This window comes from Nansenia antarctica, assembly GCF_963989245.1.
Source record: "Nansenia antarctica genome assembly, chromosome: 12".
Lineage (NCBI taxonomy): Eukaryota > Metazoa > Chordata > Actinopteri > Argentiniformes > Microstomatidae > Nansenia > Nansenia antarctica.
The window spans coordinates 29,261,782-29,282,415 of NC_137682.1; the positions used below are offsets into that span (position 1 = coordinate 29,261,782).

Here is a 20,634-nt window from a genome sequence, read left to right on the forward strand (position 1 = left end):
TTGTGTACGTTTTGGTTTCAGCTTTTAAAAATTACAACACTTTGTATCCATAGTCCACCTATTTCAGGGTACAATTGGCTTGACGTGTTTCTGTTCGTCAGGTGTGTTCTGTCACATCATTTGTGCAGTCATAAGAGAGCTCTCCATGGCTGCGTTCATAAATTCGCTCTGGAATCTGATCAGCATTCATGGAATGCCTCTTGTCCAATCAAAATACTTGGTCCCTTTATGATGTTGAACCGAGTGTGTACTCCGGTGCTCTCAGAACGAATTTACTAACGCAGAAAATGTCTAGTATTGACAAAAGTTGCAAATGGTCTGGTAGGCCATGGAATAATTCTACAGTAGGTGACTAAAGAATGCTCAACATGATTATGAAACCCCCCAAACCACTATCCCACATATCAGGAAGACTCCAGGATGTAGGCGTGAGTGTTTCAGAGACTACAATCTGCAAAAGACACCAGCAGATCTACAGAGGCTACACTGCAAGATGCAAACCATAGGATGGCCATGTTACAGTTTGCAGTAAGTACAGTTTTGCAGTACAGTTTTAAGAAGTACCTAAAAGCAGACTTCAGGCACTTATTGTATGCAATAGATTGTCGACCAAACACCAAACATAAGTGCTTTATTTGGACATTTAAAAAATCTGTCCCATCACTTTTGCTGGCCTAAAATAGGGGGACTATGTCTAAAAATATTTTTTCTGAATGATGAAACCAATATGAACACAAATACCCTCAAATAAAAGCTGAGCATCTATGCTTTAACCTCATAATATGTTGTTGTATTTTTGTAATATATAGTATTAAATTGTTTAATCTGTTTGAATCCAAACGAATGTAGAGCCACAGAATTATTTTTTTTATTTCTGTTCATTACTTATGCAGGGCACTGTATATGTTCAGTTGATGGTTAAGTTACTACTTAGTGATTATTCAAAGAACATTCACAAGACATTTTATGGAGGATTTCAATAGTCATCATATTGTCACTGCCATGTTTTCAAGCCCTGCAGTCAGAATTGCACTTCATCCAACTTGTCCAACTTAAGACTGTCGGATTTGATTTTGAAGTCAAACAAGCCCTATATTATTAGCTGTGTACATACATCTACTGATGCCTCTGGACACATCTTCAGTGATGTTCCTGGAATCATCGGGCGTTTCGGACCAAATATGTTTTAGACTGTGATTTTTGTAGCCCAGAAATGATGGTAGAAACATATGAATTGATTGAAATTTAAAAAGGCTGTTCTGCCTATCATAATTTGTCAGTTGTTACTGAATATGAAAAACAAACATTTTGCACGTCTACGTCTACGAGTTGTGATAGGCTATAAATATAGGCCATATATCATAAACATCTGATCAGCTGTTATCATTAAATCGGATTGTGTGAAAATCAGTTTATAGCAATTTTTTAAAACAATTTGCGGACCAATAATAAATAAAATTGTAAAAAAATGCAGTGCAAAAATGTGATAGTAACACAATGCAGTGCAGAAATGTGTTAGTAACACAATGCAGTGCAGAAATGTGATAGTAACACAATGCAGTGCAGAAATGTGATAGTAACACAATGCAGTGCAGTGCCCCCCCCCCCACACGGTGCCTCCCCCCCCTCCCCCCACGCAGGGACCTGAGAATCCTGGACTTCCTTTGCCTCTTAGATGGTCGGGGATCAAACAGACCTGCTGGGCTGCCAGGTGTCCTTGATGATGCCTGCTGCCCTCCGCCTACACCTGCTGCCCTCCGCCTACACCTGCTGCCCTCCGCCTACACCTGCTGCCCTCCGCCTACACCTGCTGCCCTACACCTGCTGCCCTACACCTGCTGCCCTACACCTGCTGCCCTACGCCTACACCTGCCCTACGCCTACACCTGCTGCCCTCCGCCTACATCTGCCCTACGCCTACACCTGCTGCCCTCTGCCTACACCTGCCCTACGCCTACACTTGCCCTACGCCTACACCTGCCCTACGCCTACACCTGCTGCCCTCCGCCTACACCTGCCCTACGCCTACACCTGCCCTACGCCTACACCTGCCCTACGCCTACACCTGCTGCCCTACGCCTACACCTGCCCTACGCCTACACCTGCCCTACGCCTACACCTGCCCTACGCCTACACCTGCCCTACGCCTACACCTGCCCTACGCCTACACCTGCCCTACGCCTACACCTGCCCTACGCCTACACCTGCCCTACGCCTACATTGCTCTGCCTGGAGGGACTCCATGGGAGGGAGTTTGGTGCTGATGATGCTCTGTGCGGTTTAAACTACCCATTGCAGGGCCTTCCGGTCGGACACAGTGCAGTTGCCGTACCACATTGTGATGCAGTTGGTTAGGATGCTCTCAGTGGTGCAGTGGTAGAAGTTGTTCAGAATCCTGGGAGACAGCTGGGCTTTCTTCAATCTCCTCTGAAGTCCACAATGATCTCCTTGGTCTTACTGGTGTTGAGGGCCAGGTTGTTGTCAGCGCACCACGCCACCAGGTGTTGAACCTCCTCCCTGTAGGCCGTCTCGTTGTTGTTACTTATCAGGCTTACCACAATGGTGTCATCTGCAAACTTGATGATGGAGTTAGAGCCATGCATCAGCACGCAGTTGTAGGTGAAGAGAGAGGGAGGGGGGTCGGGGTGGATTGAAGTGCCATGGAGATGGCATCTTCCGTTAACCTGTTCTTGCGGTAGGTGTACTGGTGGGGGTCTAGTTTGGTTGAAAGGTGAGTTTTTAGATGGCCCAGGACCGACTTCTCGAAGCACTTCAATATTTTTAAATATTATTTTTAAATAGCAAGATCAATTAAATTCAGCCAATACCCATTACAAACTCTCTGCACCGCCCTGATTACAAATGATCACATACTCCAAATAAAAAGGACAGCTTCATTACAAATTCATGCTTTATTTAATTCAACATACCATATTTACATAAATATTTTTGTGCCTCATAAATATCAAGACAAATGTAAGAAAAAATTACAACATGAAATGCATCTTAACAATTTAGTTATATTCTGTATAGGTTCTGAATTCACCCTGTCCTTTATGGTCTATTTCAAGAACTAAACTCTATACTTGTGCTCTGACTCCCATAAGACAATCAGAACTCAACAATGCTATTTGATGTAAATGTTGTACTGTTATGATTTTATTATATTCCAAATATAGTGTAATGCAGAACTATGGGAGGGATGTTATCACCATGGGGGGGGGGGGTGCATCTACTAATGTTTTGTATTGTGCAGTTTATTCTATTTATTCGAGTTCATTCTGCAAATGCAGTCTGTAAAGACAGATAAAGGACATTCAATTAATTCACACAAGTAATTAAGTGATCATGAGATGCTCTGGTGTATGAAGGCAGCAGGACAGAGGGGTCACAGCTCTTCACTCGTTCTGTCTGCAGTCTGACACCGACCCAATATCCTCCTCCACCTCTTCCCTCTCTTCCTGACATCTTCTGATGAATAACAACATACCCTTGCCATACCATGGCAAAGTTTGAATGGATCCTATTCACACATTTCACAGAAATATTTATAGAATCTACAAAAAGCCAATAAAATATGTATATAAGAACAATATCTACAGGTCAATGTAACATGTAGAATTCCACAATTCAAATGAAACATTGAACATACAGTACAAGCTATAGCATGTGTGTCTGTCCTTAATTGTATTTCAATTCAGGTGCTATTCTGATATCATATAATTTGCCCCATATGCACAAATTTCACCCATACAAATACAATATACGGTAACACTTTAGATTAAGTTGCCCTTAAATGTATGTAACAACCTAGTAATAACTGTGGTATAAACATTACACTTAAATAGTAACTACTATGTAAGTGATATGTAATTACAGTCTAGCAGTATGTTATTACACAACTGGTTATACAATTGGTCTGCTAGATCAATGTCAGAACTCTCTCCCTGGCAATAGATAGTATAACAATATAACTCACTTCAACATGATAAAATGGTCAAAGGTGACGCAAAATATCCCAGTGCATATTCCCTGTGTGTAATAACTACAGCTAGACAGTAATTACATACAGTAGTAACTATATAATGTTACAATGTTGATACTAGTCATTACTACGTAACTACTTTAAGGACTTTAATATAAAGTGTTGCCCAATACATATATAAGGAATTGTTTCTCTAGGCGACAATAAACCCATAGTTCATACAATACAGTCGATACATAGCAGCTTAACTCCCAATCTTGCTGTGTTAATCCTTACAAAAGCTGTTTGGCCATACATAGAATATAACATTTAGCCATAACTAACTTGCCTGGCTCCATACCAAATGTTGAAAATGTTAGCTAGTCATAATTGGCTAAAGCACATACAGTATGGAGTCAGGCAGATAACTAACTAACATTCAGTCTCCCCGTAGCACCACATTACCAACAAGGCAAAACAGAAAATAACTTCCATTATGTAATTAAAACCTATAGTAGGTGAGTGATCATCCTATGCAGCGCTGGGGTCCTCCGTTGTTATGTGAAGCCACTTAGTGGCCAATGGGGGCATACATGTGTAAGTCCATTGTTCATTAGGGAGACATGCACTTTCCCTGTGGCCTGATAATACAACAACCTTCATTTCATTAGTGCTCTCCCTTTCTGCTGTGCTGGCCACAATCAGATTAGCCAGACGACAGGCAATCCTATTAAAGGAGTCCACGTAAGCCACAGTGAGCAGGCCAGTGTGATGACCTCTGTCCACTGCCTGGCTTCCTGTCATCCCTCATCCCTCTCTCGCTGTGGTTCTATCCTCCTATTCTTTTCTGTCTTACTCTCTCTCTTCCACTCAGATCTTAGGCTTGTCCACCTGCCTGTTGTTCTTCCGAAATATGGCCTTGATCTCCTCAGTCACCATTCCTTGCCAGTTGTCACTGAAAATAGAGGGAGAGAAATAGGTTTAACGTCCTAGTTTTTGACTGATTGCTAGTCAAGCACCAGATAGTCACAAATGACACGGTTGACAATACAAGAGGACAGAAAAAAAAATACATTAAATTTCACTCTGGAAGCGTTGTCTTAACAAGCGTGCAGAATGAATGTGAATAATCAAAGTAAACTCCCACAATATAAATAAATTAACTATAATAATAATAATTATGCCATTATTATGCAATTATTATTATTATAAATGAATTCAGCTTTCCCAGAATAGCCATGGTCTAGTTTTAATTGTATATAAGGTGATATGATCAGAGGTTAAAGAGACTAGAAGAGATGAAAAACTCACAATGTACCCACAGATTGTGAAAGCAGCAAAACAACAGGCAACAGACAACACAACACAATAACTAGCTTTCCTGGACAACACACACTACACCAAACATGCACAAGGTGCTAGCTACACCAAACATGCACAAGGTGCTAGCTACCTCCTTTGTTTTGAGTAAATTCAAGCCTTTTTCTCTGCTTTCTTTCTTTTGTACGCAGCTATATCTTCAGGGTTCAGTCCGTGATTGTCTTCTCTAAAGTAACATGTAAGTTACATGTAATCAAATGGTATCATAAGAGCCTCAATCACACAATCACACATAATCAAACAACATTATATCAGTTATACCAATACATTGGCAATTGACACACTACCATCTGGTTTTAATATACTGTCATTTCTGAAGTCTTACCCTGGTTTGATCTCTGGAGGCTTTGGTAAAGGTTTTGTGAAGTTAGCTTTCCCAACCAGCCAGTATGTCTCCTCGATGCCTTTACCCTAAACACAAATATGTCCATATACTGTTTTCATATGACTTTTCACAGGACATCTGAGTAAGACATCAAGGTAAATTAAGAGGATTGTTCATAGTGAGATCATTACCTTTAGTTCTGTCTTGCCCCTGACATCTATCTTGTAGCCATCGTTGAGAGAGCGAAGGATCTTCACAGTGCTCATATTGACATGAATTCTATAAGCTGTGGGAAATAATTTTCATAATCGAAACACATACTGGCTTCTGTCATTCTGACAAAATGCCAGCTTTAGGTTATGGGCGTTGGGTGATTAAGACAGTATAATATAACATATACAAAATATAATAAGACCAGACTAGTCAAACATTTAACTGGGCTGCACAAGATTACCAGACAAATAATAGTAGTTTTATATAGTAATAATAGTTTTATGAGGCTAGATTAGACCAATATGATATCATATAATAGAGCACATTTAAGTTGGAATGGTGATCAGGGGGGTAGTCACTTACGCAGCCCAGTGGATTCCATACGAGAGGCGGTGTTGATGGTGTCTCCAAAAAGGCAGTACCGAGGCATGGTCAGACCCACTACCCCAGCCACACATGACCCTGCGCACACACAACATCCCACTGAACTATTGAACCTAGCACTGCTGTAACCTTTCAAATCATAGTAATAAATGCAGAAATATACAGTAATTTCTACAAGGAATAAGAATGGAGGTTGTGACCATTATGTTCATCTACACCTAACAATGGCATTCAGCCAATGAAAGGGATTGGTCGCGACTACCCGAATCGCAACAGAGTTTAGACGAAACCACGCCCACTTCCGCCCACTGCGTTGCTATGGACACCGCAGCTCTCAGCCGTAACCCTAACCCTAACCCTAACCATAGCTAGCATACATTTTCCTAACCCTAACCCTAACCCTAACCCTAACCCTAACCCTAACCCTAACCCTAACCCTAACCCTAACCCTAACCCTAACCCTAACCCTAACCCTAACCCTAACCCTAACCCTAACCCTAACTGTGATCCAGCATCAACATCTCCCTCTCGCCTCCCTCACGCATCGTGTACGTCATATGCGAAAACGGGCGTGGTTTCGTCTAAACTCTGCGATTCGGGTATGGGCGGACTGGTCAACAGTGCCACCTCACCTGAGTGGATCCCTATACGTATCCTCACCTGAGTGGATCCCTATACGTATCCTCACCTGAGTGGATCCCTATACGTATCCTCACCTGAGTGGATCCCTATACGTATCCTCACCTGAGTGGATCCCTATACGTATCCTGACGGGTACGTCTGGCATGTGGCGCATCTGGAAGCTGCCCACAGAGCTGAGGATGTTCAGGGACATGTTGGCGATCTCTGCTGCATGTTTGTTCCCATTCCTCTTGGGTAGACCTGATGCCACCATGTAGGCGTCACCAATGGTCTCCACCTACAGAACAAGGGCGTGACTGAAACACATCACCACATGCTGCGGGGGCTAGGACTACATGTGATTGGTCTATTACTGGAAGTTACTAAAGAGGTACTCTCTGGAAATCTTCAGTGTAAAATATTGGATATAATTGATATAAAAAATGTAAAACAGACTGCTCCTCTGTCATGCTTGTCGGATCTCGCTGCTAGCGGATGACTAGTATAGTCAATGACATGGTGTATTCAAATTCAACACCTTTCCTGCTGTTCTGATCCTCTCCTATGAGTAGAGACTGACCTTGTAGACGTCATGGTTACAAAGCACAGCGTCAAACAGTGTGTAGAGATCGTTGAGCAGGTCCACCACCTCGATTGGGTCACTGAGGGAGGAGATGGTGGTGAAGCCAACAATGTCACTGAAGTAGATGGTGACCTGGTCAAAGTATTCTGGCTCCACTGTTGCACCCGTCTTCAGTGCCTCAGCTACAGACCTGCGGGGGGTATGAGATAGGACTCAAATTGGTATATGACATACAGTAAGTAAAATAAAGTATGTCAATAAAATGTATACAGGGAAACCTGACTGAGACCAGTGGCAGCAGGGGCCTGCTACAGGGAACAAACATATAAATACTCTGATTCTGAGTACTGAACAAACATATAAATACTCTGATTCTGAGTACTGAACAAACATATAAATACTCTGATTCTGAGTACTGAACTTCCAGTATCGGCCAATACCAAGTACCGATCTTATAAAAGGCTCTTTTGTTGTTTTGTTTACAGTATACATGCTCTGTGTGTGGATGTGCTATGCTTGGCATCATTCTTGTCCATTTTAAAACCAGTAAACACCATGGGAAACATTAGCTTATTAATTAAAGACTCAATTTCATAACTCTGCATAAGGAGAAATACATGCTACATGACTGAATTATCCCATACAACTTTCTTTTCATTCCAGACCGCAAACAAAGGCGGAACAGTTCCAATTATGATTTCTTCCACTGCAATTTCTGAAATAAATGTGACTTGCTCCATCGTTTTCAGTCGCTTGTGTCATTAAACATTTTCCGTTCGGATGGCTGTTGAAAAGCTGTGAATGTGTGTCTTATCTCCCAGTAATGAGTGAGAAAGAGCCAGTTACATACAGTAATTACTGAACACTGAGAATTGGGGAAAATCTACTCTACTCTATTTTTGAGGTACAGCCTTTCACTTGTGCCACCACAGACACTTGCACCACAGCTCTAATAGGACTATTTGTCTGACACTATCTCACCTTGAGCTGAATTCTATCCACCTACCAATGCTCAGTATCGAATTGGTGGATCTCTAAATACAATACTAGAGTTTATAAGAACACCTCAATTAGAAGACACAGCACTACCCACATGTGCAATCCTCCCTAAACAGACCCCTCACCAAAAATGTGGAATGACCCAACTGCACCAGGGTATCCACTGGTTAAGTAACCTGTAGGTCATTCCATGTCCGAGGAGCAGAGTAACTGAAAACAGATGTTGCCACTATTGATTGCTTTATGTTGCTGTTCAATTTCAGACAAGACATTGCAATTAGAGTGTAATTGGAGTCCTCAACTTAAGAATAGCTTTTTTTTCCCCACAAAATGTGTGAAAGGAAAGGTGTTTGACTCACGGAGGGAGCATTTCAGACAGTAGTTTCTCTGTCCTCTGTTTCTCCACCTCCAGCTCCTCTGTTCTCTCTCTGATCAGGTCTTCCAGGTTGGAAGAGTACTGCTCCAGCATACGCAGCATGGAGTCTATGATGTTGGTCTTCTTACCCTTGTTGATCAGCTTGAACTGTGACACAAAACAGGATCAGGGCTGTGTTGCAGAGGACTTCCTTTGTACATTTCATTTCATTTCATTTTAAGTCTTTATTTCAACTCGGGGACCACTGAGGGAGACCCTCATTTTCGGTGGGGCCGAGTGTCCAGGATATACAAATACATTGCAACACAATAAATACATAAACATACTTAGTGCAACAATAAAAACACAATAAGAGCAATAACAATAACAATAATAAATACATATTTCAACAAAGATGAATCAAAGCAGGTGCAAATAGATACACAATGGTCCCTAGTCATTGCCATGAATTGACCAATAGATGGGAGAGAGCCCATTTGCAAAGTGCTTTGTAGCAGGTTCCAGGAGTGTGGAGCAGCAAATAAGAAGGCAGTCTTTCCATGTTCTGTATGCGTACAGGGGACCTTTAGAGTAAGCCAGTTATTTGATCGGGTGAGATAAGGACCAAGAGCTCCTTATAAATAAACAGATACCAATGCCTATTACGCCTCATTTCCAGGGATGACCAACCAACCATGGTGAGTGTAATTAGCACCTGTGATAAATCTAAGGGCAGAGTGATAGGCTGACTGAAGTGGCTTTAGTGTTGAAGATGCAGAATGTCTATAGAACACATCACCATCGTCTAAGACAGACAGGAAAGTTGCTTCCACAATTATTTTCCTGTACGACAAAGGAAAACAGGATTTGTTTCTGTACAAAAAGCCAACCTTCTGACGCAGCTTGCTGACAAGGTTATCAATACTGATTATGATACTTAAATTGAAGTTTATGATCAATCCAGATACTGTCAAGATCAATCAAGATGCTTGTACTCTGAGACTCTCTCAATGCCAGAGCCATTTACTGTGGTTATACATAGACTATCATGATCAATATGTTTGGTATTTGTAAATAGCATACATTTAGTTTTACTAGCGTTCAGAACCAGTTTAAGATTGAAGAGTGCTTCTTGAAGAGCATTGAACGCAAGCTGCAGTCTTTCAGTGGCCAGTTGTACAGAATCTGCTACACAGTAGACAATCGTATCGTCAGCATAAAGATGAACTTGGCTGTTTTTTAGTGCGAAGGCAATATCATTTATGTACAGAGTGAAGAGGACTGGACCTCATATAGAACCCTATGGCACACCTTAGGGAGATGGGTAAAACACCTTAGGGCAGCGGTTCCCAAACTTTTTCAATCAGGCCCCCCTTGGGTAATTGGAAATATTTTCGAGCCCCCCCTAACCCGGTCCCCACCTAGATTGATATAATTAATTGTATAAAGTTGTAAAAACATTACATTTTCTCTTCTAATAATAACAAGACACATATATCCAACTATAGTTTTATATTTTATTATGGGTTGAAAAGGAACATAAGTGCTTGGCAAATGATCCTGTGCCACTGAAATATTCAACATATCAACATTAACTAATTTCTACTGCATCACTATTCTTACTCCTCACATTCCTATCACAATTACGATCAATGACTTGTGTGTGCTTGCTTTGCCTTGCAAATCTTCTCAAAGCGGGGTTGTTGTTTTGAGACTGCCACTCTCAGTTCATTCTCAATGTTCAACTTCGACCTGTATTTGCTTTTGATAGCAGCAACAGCAGAAAAGCCTATCTCACACAGGTACGATGTTGCAAAAGGCAGCAGTATTCCCACAGCTTTCTGTCCAATGAGAGGGTAGTCCTTCTCCACTCCCATCCAAAACCCAGCCAAAGTCGTGGATGTGAACTGCAGCCTCATGGTTGACTCTGAAGTCATGTCGAAGTACTGTTCCTCTTCCGCAGTGCTGAACATGGCAGGTGGTGGTGCAACAAATGGATCTCTAATCCAGTCGTATTTGGCACTGTCATCCACAGAGAAGTATTTCTGGAAGCTTTGTTTCAAGGCTGAGATGTGCTCTCTCATACATGGAAGCACTGTGCTCTGCAGCTCATTGGTCTCGATGAATGCCTTCAGATTCCCAAATGAGTCGATGTCCCCCTGTTCAAGTCTCCTGCCCCACATGTCCAGTTTCCGTGTGAAAGATTGTATCCTGTCTGCCAGATGTGGAAGGTGTGTGTTGTTGCCCTGCAACTGTAGATTCAATTCATTGAGCTTCTCAAACATGTCGCTTAGGTAGGCCAATTTCATGAGGAAGTCTTCATCATTAAACTTGCTGGCAAGTTCGTTCCCTTCCTCCTCCAAGAAGATTCGGATCTCATCTTTCAGCGAAAATTAAATAGCACGGCTGTGTGCTCGGAGCCCATCTCCTCGTACAAAGCGGAAAAAATGCGAGCTTTCAGTGGTCTTGTTTTTATGTAATTGACGGTGGTGATAACATCAGACAAAACGTCATTCAACTCTGGACTCAGCTGCTTTGACGCGAGTGCCTCCCTGTGTATTACGCAGTGAGTCCACACTGCTTTCGGTGCAACGCGCTTGATGAGCGTCTGGAGCCCTCCCCGTTTTCCTGCCATGGCCTGGGCACCGTCGGTGCATATCCCCACACAGTCCTCCCATTTCAGATCGGCTTCACTCAGGTATTTGTCTATGATTTTGAACAGTTCATCAGCTGTTGCTCTGTTTGGGACATAGTTGCAAAATAGCAAATCCTCGCTCAAACCCTCCGCATCAATGTATCTGACATACGCTATTAACAGACAGTCCTTGTTACTATCTGTGGCCTCGTCTACCTGGAGCGCAAAGCGTTGGTCTTTTATTTCCTCAACAAGCTGCTCTTTCATGTCTTCTGAGATGTCATTGATGCGTCTCGCAATAGTGTTGTTTGACAGGGGGATAGCATTGAGTTTTTGGGCTGTTGCCTCGTCTATCATATGTGAAACCATATCTATCGCAGCAGGGAGTATTAACTCCTCAGCGATGGTGTGTGGTTTTTTAGACTGGGCGATACGATATGCCACTTTGTAGGAGGCAAGTTGAGCATTAGACGTAACAGATGCTGTTTTAACGAAACGGCTCTGCTGACCACGGTATTCTTGGAGTTTTCTCTTGAAGAAATCGAGGGGCTTCTTCACATCAGTCGGGTGTGTGGTCTCCAAGTGACGTTTCAACTAGCTAGGCTTCATGCTATCTGCCGCTAAAGTTTTGAGACAGAGGACACACAGTGGTCGTTCCTCCGCACCGACCACATTAGACGTGAAGCCCAGGGAGAGGTATGTATCGTCATACTTTCTTGACTTTGGCTTTGGGACGTTTGTCATGGGCTCCTTCGCTTTTCGTTTAGCTTCTGGCTCTTTCATAAACTTATCCATTGTTGTTGTTGCTGCTAGATAGCTGGAATGATGGGGAGGGAGAGCGCGCGTCAATGACGTGAATGGAGCCCCCCCTGGGCTCGCGCCCCCTCGCAGCCTCTTTGTTACAGTTTATGGCCTGCGCTCCATTCAGGTTCTCATTTTTATTATAAAATCATCCAACACCGCTGATGGTAACCTTAAGCAAGCAGTGTTTGTTTACAGCTCTTGTGTGTGCATTTTTTTCCCTCCCATATTATTTGAATGAATGAATGAATTAATTAATTAATTAATTAATTAATTGTCATTGATATAGTACAGGTACCAAACAACGACATTTGGGAGGGGGGGCTCCCCTGGTGCTAGGAAAGAAAAAAAAAAAACTAAAAAAACTAAAACTAAAATAAAATGAAATAATAATCTGCGCCCCCCCTGCAGTACCCCCGCGCCCCACTAGGGGGGCGCGCCCCACAGTTTGGGAAACACTGCCTTAGGGAGATGGGTAAAACACCTTAGGGAGATGGGTAAAACACCGTAGGGAGATGGGTAAAACACCTTGGGGAGATGGGTAAAACACCTTAGGGAGATGGGTAAAACATCTGATTGAAAGTTTCCAGCTTTCACACATTGACGCCTCTCACATAGATAGTCCAGCAAGCCTTATTGTCCATGTCAATATTAAACAGTGTTTGTAGGAGTAAGTAATGGTCTACTGTATCGAGAGCTTTAGATAGATCGACAAACAGTGCAGCACAATGCTTCTTCCTGTCTAAAGCAGATATACAGTATTTGTAACCAAAGTGACACCAGTGATTGTACTATGCTTAGCTCTAAAACCAGATTGATTAAACATTTTCTACAAACCAAGACAATGAACCTGAACCTTTCATTCACTCCTGAAAAAGCCAATTTCTATACAGCGTATAACTCATATTCATAATTATTATAACTCATACTCATAATATAGACATATTTCCTGTACTACTCTACTTAACCATGGCTTCTATGGAGGACACAGATGATGTTACTGACCTGGTCAAAGATCTCATCGAAGGCTGGTCTGCGGTCAGGCTGCTCACCCCAGCACAGCTTCATCAGCTGGATACACTGCAGAGGGGCCTGGTCTGGGGCCACCGTGGGCCTGCACATGGGCGGAGGCTTCTTCACCTTCCTAATGATCTCTGACATTGAGCAGAAAGAGATGGGAAATGTTTTATCTGCACTGAAACTCATTAAAATAAGTTGTCATTGCTGCTGGTACATTATTTGTCAAAGCAAAGCAGAGACACTGTTAGGCTTTTGTAAACAAAAACAATTGGGAATTGTAACATGTTGTGTCCTCTAGACGTACCCTCAGGAGTCAAACCCAGCATGCAATATGGGGGTCCTCGGACCACCACCTCTTGGAGTATAATGGCAAAACTATACACATCTCCTTTATAAGTCCCCTTACGAGAGTTATCTGGGTCTCTGAGGAATTCTGGAGCTGTCCAAAATAGATCTGAGAGCCAAAGATGCAGGATCACAAATTTGAATAATAATAATCATCATCATCATCATCATCATCATCATAATAATAATAATAATACTTTACAACACCAGACAGGATAATGATATGCTTTTGATATAATTTTTCATTAGATAAATTCTCTCTGAATTCTCTCTGAAAGTGACTGGGTGTCTATGACAAGACCACAAATTATTAGATCATTATTAGAAATGATAGTACATTTTGGCTTTAGACATTACCTTCTGCTGGAGGTAGATTTTGTGGGGCTTTCTGGGACTCTAGAAGCTCATTGAAGCCATAGTCTGTGATCTTCAGGACGAAGCGGCCATCCACCACACAGTTCCGAGACTTCAGTCGGCCGTGGGGGAACTCCCGGTGGTGTAGGTATTTCATTCCCTGAGACAGATATCATCAACAGACACTCATCTCATCTCAAATAAAATCACACCAATTTGAGCACTCAGAACCTTTTTGCTTTAATCCATAATCTACAGTGTACTATTTAAAGTGGAAATATGTGACACAGCCTCATGTCGCATGTCTGCAATTCTCAAATCGCACAAATGAGCAAAAAGCTTCTTTAAAAAAAAAGGAAAGTGTTTTCAGTTTTTTTGCATATTACGAAAGTTGAAATGTTGAAGAGCCCACTCAATATAACAAACAACAGTTTTAGGATCACTAAATACTTATAATTTGTGAATTGGATTCACAGTCTTGTCTGCCATAGGTTACTGGGTGAGTGATACATGGCTTGTAAACAAACTTACATTTTAGGACGTGTTCAAAAGCAAGGACTGTGTGATCATCTAATTGTGTAGTTGTGTGTTTTTAACATGTTGATGTTATATCAGTGTGTTGTGATGTGCTAAACATGCAGTTAGATGTTATGTACCTTTTTAGCCGCTAGCTATTAACAGCTGTTTTGCGTGTGTTTTGATTCAGAGCGATATTCTCCAGTATTTGGTTTGAGGTGTACCAACATTCAAATAAGCATATCTTCTTCAACTATTTTTAGATTTCAGATTTCAATGTATGACACATCATTTGAAAGCTTACAATCTGCACTTTCATAATCTCGAATTTTTTTTTAAATGACCATGCCCTACTTAAACACTTTTTAACCAGACCCTGTCACATATACAGTACATTTCAGATTGTGGATTGAGGTAGGCTTTAAAAAGAAATCTCAATTGAAATTCCTTAATAAAATAAAGGATAAATAAGACACTGCATATGGTGAAGCTTTTCTCCTATTACTGAACTCCATGTAATGGTACATTACTGTAAATACACAAGCCCACCTTGATGAGGTCCAGCAAAAGGGAGGACTTGAACATCCAGTCCAGCTTGACATCATCATTCCTCAGAAGGTCCTGCAGACTGCCACGCGAGCAGTGCTCCGTCACCACAGCAAACATGTCACAGTCGATAAAGAAACCCAGGAATGGGTTGACGTTCTCATTTCTGAGATCTTTCATCTAGCAAAGTTCACATGGAAAGAAGACTGACATTAGCAACAACTCCTGAACATCCAGGCTTTCCTTTGCTTTTGACTATGCATCGTGCTGGAGGTTTTCCTGATCATCTCATCAGGCCAGAAAAAACGTATTGCACAAACTATGCATTATGTATTGTATTACCTTTGTAAAGATCTTTGTGGTACTCTGCTTGACCTCCTTGAAATGGCCCTCCTCAAACTTTTTCAGCCACACCCAGTCACCCTGTGAAGAAAAGAAACACCCCATCTCTATCATCTTGCCTCTCTATTTGTAATGTAATGCTAAATCATGTTGAGGTAGTGTTGAAAACAGACTATTTTATGCAATGGTCAACCTACCTCATAGACAGCCACATTGGTGGTCTCATGTGTGGCTGTTTGTGTGCTGTTTTGGGACAGGTCTGCAGACTTCATACTCTTCTCCTCTATCGCACTTTTAGATTCACTGAGATCGTCTAAGGTGATTTTCTATGAAAAAAAATCAAAAGATAGGATCACCGATAGAGGTAAAGCCTAAGTATGTATAGAAGGATAGCTCATTTCTAGGAAATGTAATTTTCAGGTAATTGTTTGTAGGAAAAGTTGCTTACCCTCTTGCTAAGCTGTGGGTTGATAAAAGTGAGGTCCTCTAATGTCAATAGGATCCGATTGGGTCCCTTGACTAACTGGATCTGCTGGATCCTCCTCCTACCAATCAGGGGACATTTTAGCCAAAGTAAACTTAATGTGCATGTCTCAGTGGATCTAAACATCATCAACAACATTTGAGCTTTACGTATTTTTTTTCTTAATGCTGAACAGAATTTTAATAATAATAATAATTTTGTTATCACAAAGACAGATAACCTATAAACAGCCTAGTGAGATGTGGTACCTTATGAACAGACTTAGACCAAGCCCTCCCACAGCCAGGATGAAGATGACAGCGAACACCACTATAACATAAGTGATCTCAACACCTGGGAAGTGGGGAAGTTCAGATGTGATAGTTTGGATGATGGAAAGAGAAAATAAAATGGAGAAGCAACATGATTCAAAGTGGATTGTTTTGATAGTTACATTTCCATTGCTCTGTTGACTACAATCATACAGTAGGCCTAAGTGAAGGTATGGGTTATTGTTGGTTAGTTATAAGTTCATTAGTAACCGATAAAAGGGTTAGGGTTAGGGTACCTCCTGTGCAGATGGCGTTGGGGTTGAACCAGCAGCTGGAGTCAGAGCGGGGAGGCGAGCCCCCTGGGAAGTGAACGGACCTGCCCACAAATCTGATCATGTCTGAGTTCAGATCCACCAGATAGGACAGGTATAGCTGACTCGACCATCCATCTGTGTCCAGTATGACGTAGTTTGTTTGGCTGTCCCCTTCAGTGTCTATCTGAATATTCTGGTTGAAACCAGTAAAGCTCATGTTCCTGGTGAAGTAGGCTAGGTTGGTCCCAGAGAGCCACTGGCCACCTTGCCTGGCGTTGTGCATGGCGTTGGCAAGCATGTAAATACCATTGTAGATGGTTCCAAACAGGGGGTTGACCTGGAATGCAAGAAGGTATATGGTCAGATGTAATATGACAGCAGAGAATCTACATATCGACATACATAATGGAAATATTTATAATATATTACATATTACCTCATGACATAAAGATGTAATGCAATGACATGTTTTAAGCACATATAGGACAGCATCATATTGAGGGAGGGTTCCAACCTGCTGTGGCTCCAGTGATATGGTGAGTTCCCCAGATCTCTTGGATATGTTGAATGCCTCATTGAATGACATCAATTCAGATGCCACAGTGATGGTGAGTACAGCGTCATAGGCCTGGCGTAGTTTGGTGTTGTTTTGCAGAGGGAAGTAGGTGGTGTTGGTGTAGGGCAGACTATAGAGCAGAGTGTCGTAGGGCACAAACACATATCTGCCACTTGTCAGACCCATGTCATGGGCCTTGAGCAGAAATTTGGCCTGCTGCTCTCCTCCAATTAAGGCAGAGTGCATACACATGATGATGACTGGAACACACAGATCGTAGATGTTTTATATCAGCAAGGCTAAAAGAGTAAAGATTTGTACATAATACTGACATTATTAGCAATACAGTAGCTCTGACAGCCCATAGAGAGATAATGTATGATTGACCATGACCAACGAGTTAATTATCAAATGTTCATTCTGCCATAATAATAAACTCATCAATATCTTACCAAATTGATCATGAAGATGCCAGGGTTCAACTACCTCACTGAGTTATTGAAGTTTCCTAATTCATGGGTGCATCTCAGTAGTCTAAATGAGCTTCCTCTCCCCCTCTCCTTTAATCTGCTATGAGAACAGGATAAGGGGGAGAAGTAGAGTGTTGGATGAATAGACACCCATATGGACATGTTGTGTTCACCTGTTCTCTCAGATCAGTGTTGATGAAGAGAGGGTGACATGGAGAGGAAGTCACTTAATATTATTGAGATGTGCCAATGATTCATTGCAGCCATAGTATGTAGAATGTTCTCCAACTATTGGCCTCCATGGCTATAGTTAGGTTGTAAGACAGATGTAGTAGAGGGTAAACCCAAGTAAAGTCAGTTTATCCACCATTTTATTTGGGTGAATAGGGTTTATCCACCTTTTCTGCTAGGTCTTTTTTTTTTTTTACCACAGAATATAGCCTACATTCCATACAGGCTATTAGGTTGCAAGCTAATGATACAACCTCTGACTTCATTTTTTAGGTAAATTATTGTATTATAACCCTCCCTAACCCTAAATATTTGGAATACTAATGAATGCAAATCACTCACCCTGTACAATGCTATCTTATATGACCTCATCAAGTTGGTCAAAACAACTTAACTTTTGTGACTGAGGCTTCATAGTTGAATTAGTTGCTGAAAGGCTTACCTTTTATCTCCCCTGCGGCCCGGATGTCCCTCAGTGTATTCTCCATCTCAGTTTCATTGGTTCCAACGGACGCTACTATTCCAACGGGAAGTCCCTGACTCCTGAGAGAATTTGCCACTTTACCGGCGCTGTCCATCCATATATCCTCATTGGAAGAGACAATGCCAATGTTGGCCCACCTGAAATGCCTCAACACGGTGAACAACACCCGCGTGGGCGACGGCAATGTCCTTGCGAAGGTCGGATAGCCCTTAATCCGATCCAATTCATAGTTAATACAAGACCAAGAGAAGACAGCTTTATCCCAATTTTTCCCCAAAAGCGAGGCCGCGTCACAGTAGCCTGGATTCGTGGGTCCGACGAAAGCATCGACCATTTTCTCATAGTAAATAAATGTGGTCAAGGCTTTGGACGTTTCGCAGGCCTCCTGGAGAATCACGAAGTCCATTTTGCAGCCTAGATTTAAACTAAAGTCCTCGTTTATCCTGCCCACAGCAAGTTTCGCGGCAGCCGCAGGTAGGGCCTTGGAATAGACTGGGTCGCAGTTCCAAGGCCCAAGAACCCCCACTTTGAATATGAAACACTGAACACAACATGGGAACGTCCAAACCCCAAGCAGGACCCATAGAAAGTTGCTGAATGGCATCGTCGCAAAGCTGTGTCTGCTTTTGAATGTGGGGCTGCATGGATAGTTGGATAACTCCCCTAGCGCATCTCCAAAATTAAGAGGAATATGTTGCATTTTGCAAGCTTATTACCCGTATTGGTGACTTGGGATGTTACATCAAAGCAGACAAGAACACCTGCAAAATAAATGTATATGGTTATAATGTAATTATTGACAGTAATATGGGCCACGGTATATCAACTAAACTCTTAGCTTGGTAAAGTTGTAAAACAAAGCATTGAGTCCGCTCACAGTGGCTGATATACTGTTTCTCAAAAGAGGCACGAATGAATAGGTGAATCCAAATAGACACTTACCATTGCTTCTCCTGGCCTTCTTTGGAGCTCAGAAGTACGACGAGGAAGATCAGGTGCTTTTAAGCCCGCTCCTATTTATTTGCGGTATTTTCCCAGTACTCACCAAACGATTCTAGTATTTATTATACATTTAGTTACCGAGTTTAACACACAACAATTCATTATCCCTCTGTTCTGTCTCATAGGATGAGAGTTGAGTCTTCGTTGCGTCTGTCACGATGAGAGACAACTTCAGCACCCTGGAGAGCTACTTAGATCATACCGCTGTTAGCTCTTCACCGGGCGTCTACCGGTGCACCCTAAACACGTAGCCTACACTCCACTCTCAGGTAACATGTTTAGTTCAACATAATAATAAAACAATGCTTGTAGGTATCTCCTTGTCATCTTCTTCATCTGAGAGCATAGGCCAACCAAATGTTTAATTACAGGATACAGAAACAAAACAAAGTATTCCGAATTCAGAGATATAGGTCTAATCTAAAAATCGTACAGTTAATGATTTATATGTTATAAATGATTTAGAATATAGCAAGTCAGAATCACCTCCGCTCATTCAAAGTCCTTTCAAGTGACCCGTAGGCTAAACGTGGGCGTTACTCTCGGACCTAATCCATATTCGGTAAGGCACAATATAAGAGGATTGTAAACGTACCTTGGATTCTCAGAAACACGTTACAAAGCCACAAAACCTTGTCAATATAGATATAAGGGTGTACAAATTACATATTTCTGAGTCCAAATTATATTCTACTCTTTCAAATAATTGGTTCATTTCCAGTCATTACTACGTTTTCTGAAAAAAATAAAAAAATCTATAACAGACTAATATCTTCTTGCCTTTCACAATAACTGATTGGCAATGTGCCTTAACAGTTATCCAAGGTCAGATTAGTTTGCTATGGAAACATCTTGTTGCATGAACACACCTATGAACCGTGCAATAATTGGTCTAATGTGTTTATGTGACACAGGCCCCATCGTTCAATTGAATTTGCACCATGGTGGAGAGGGAGTAATTAAAGTTAACGAACGGCTCTCCCTGCACGCGTCACCTGAGCTCTACAATATTTGCGGCGTCAGGCCTTTCAGGTGTTTTGATGACATGTTTCAGTACCAATTTAGACAGACATACATCTGCATCACAACACCTACAGTGACTTCGGAAGTATTCAGACCCACATGTTGTTGTGTTACAGACTCAATTTAAAATTAATGATGTTAGATTTTTGCCATCAATCCACATATAATACCGCATAATGACAAAGTGACAACACGTTTTTAGACATTTCTGCAAATGTATTACAATTGAAATACAGAAATAGGCCTATACCTCATTTACCTATGTATTCAGACCCTGTTAAAATTAAATGCTCAAATGCAAAATAGTCGTCAACAAGTCACTCAATAAATTGAATTGAGTCCATTTGAATGCAATGATAACAGTTCATGTGATTTTGGAATTAATTTAGTTTTTATAGGGTTTCTGATTTGCATAGGAATCAATTCCACCCTGTGT

The 20,634-nt window shown here is 41.7% G+C and overlaps 1 protein-coding gene across 1 annotated transcript; it reads right to left on the reverse strand.

Annotated features, from left to right (window-relative positions):
- Nucleotides 1–4,834: 4,834 nt before the first annotated feature.
- gucy2f (guanylate cyclase 2F, retinal) lies at nt 4,835–18,873 on the reverse strand (the record flags this gene model as incomplete). The annotated part of the gene is made up of 18 exons (XM_080542933.1): nt 4,835–4,919; nt 5,670–5,755; nt 5,861–5,955; nt 6,246–6,344; nt 7,011–7,185; nt 7,468–7,660; nt 8,829–8,992; nt 13,266–13,414; nt 13,585–13,734; nt 13,983–14,139; nt 15,045–15,221; nt 15,384–15,464; nt 15,581–15,709; nt 15,832–15,928; nt 16,116–16,200; nt 16,415–16,769; nt 16,947–17,248; nt 18,132–18,873. The coding sequence occupies 18 exons, from the start codon at nt 18,871–18,873 to the stop codon at nt 4,835–4,837; spliced, it is 3,321 nt and encodes a 1,106-aa protein (XP_080399059.1).
- Between the last annotated feature and the right edge of the window lie 1,761 nt (nt 18,874–20,634).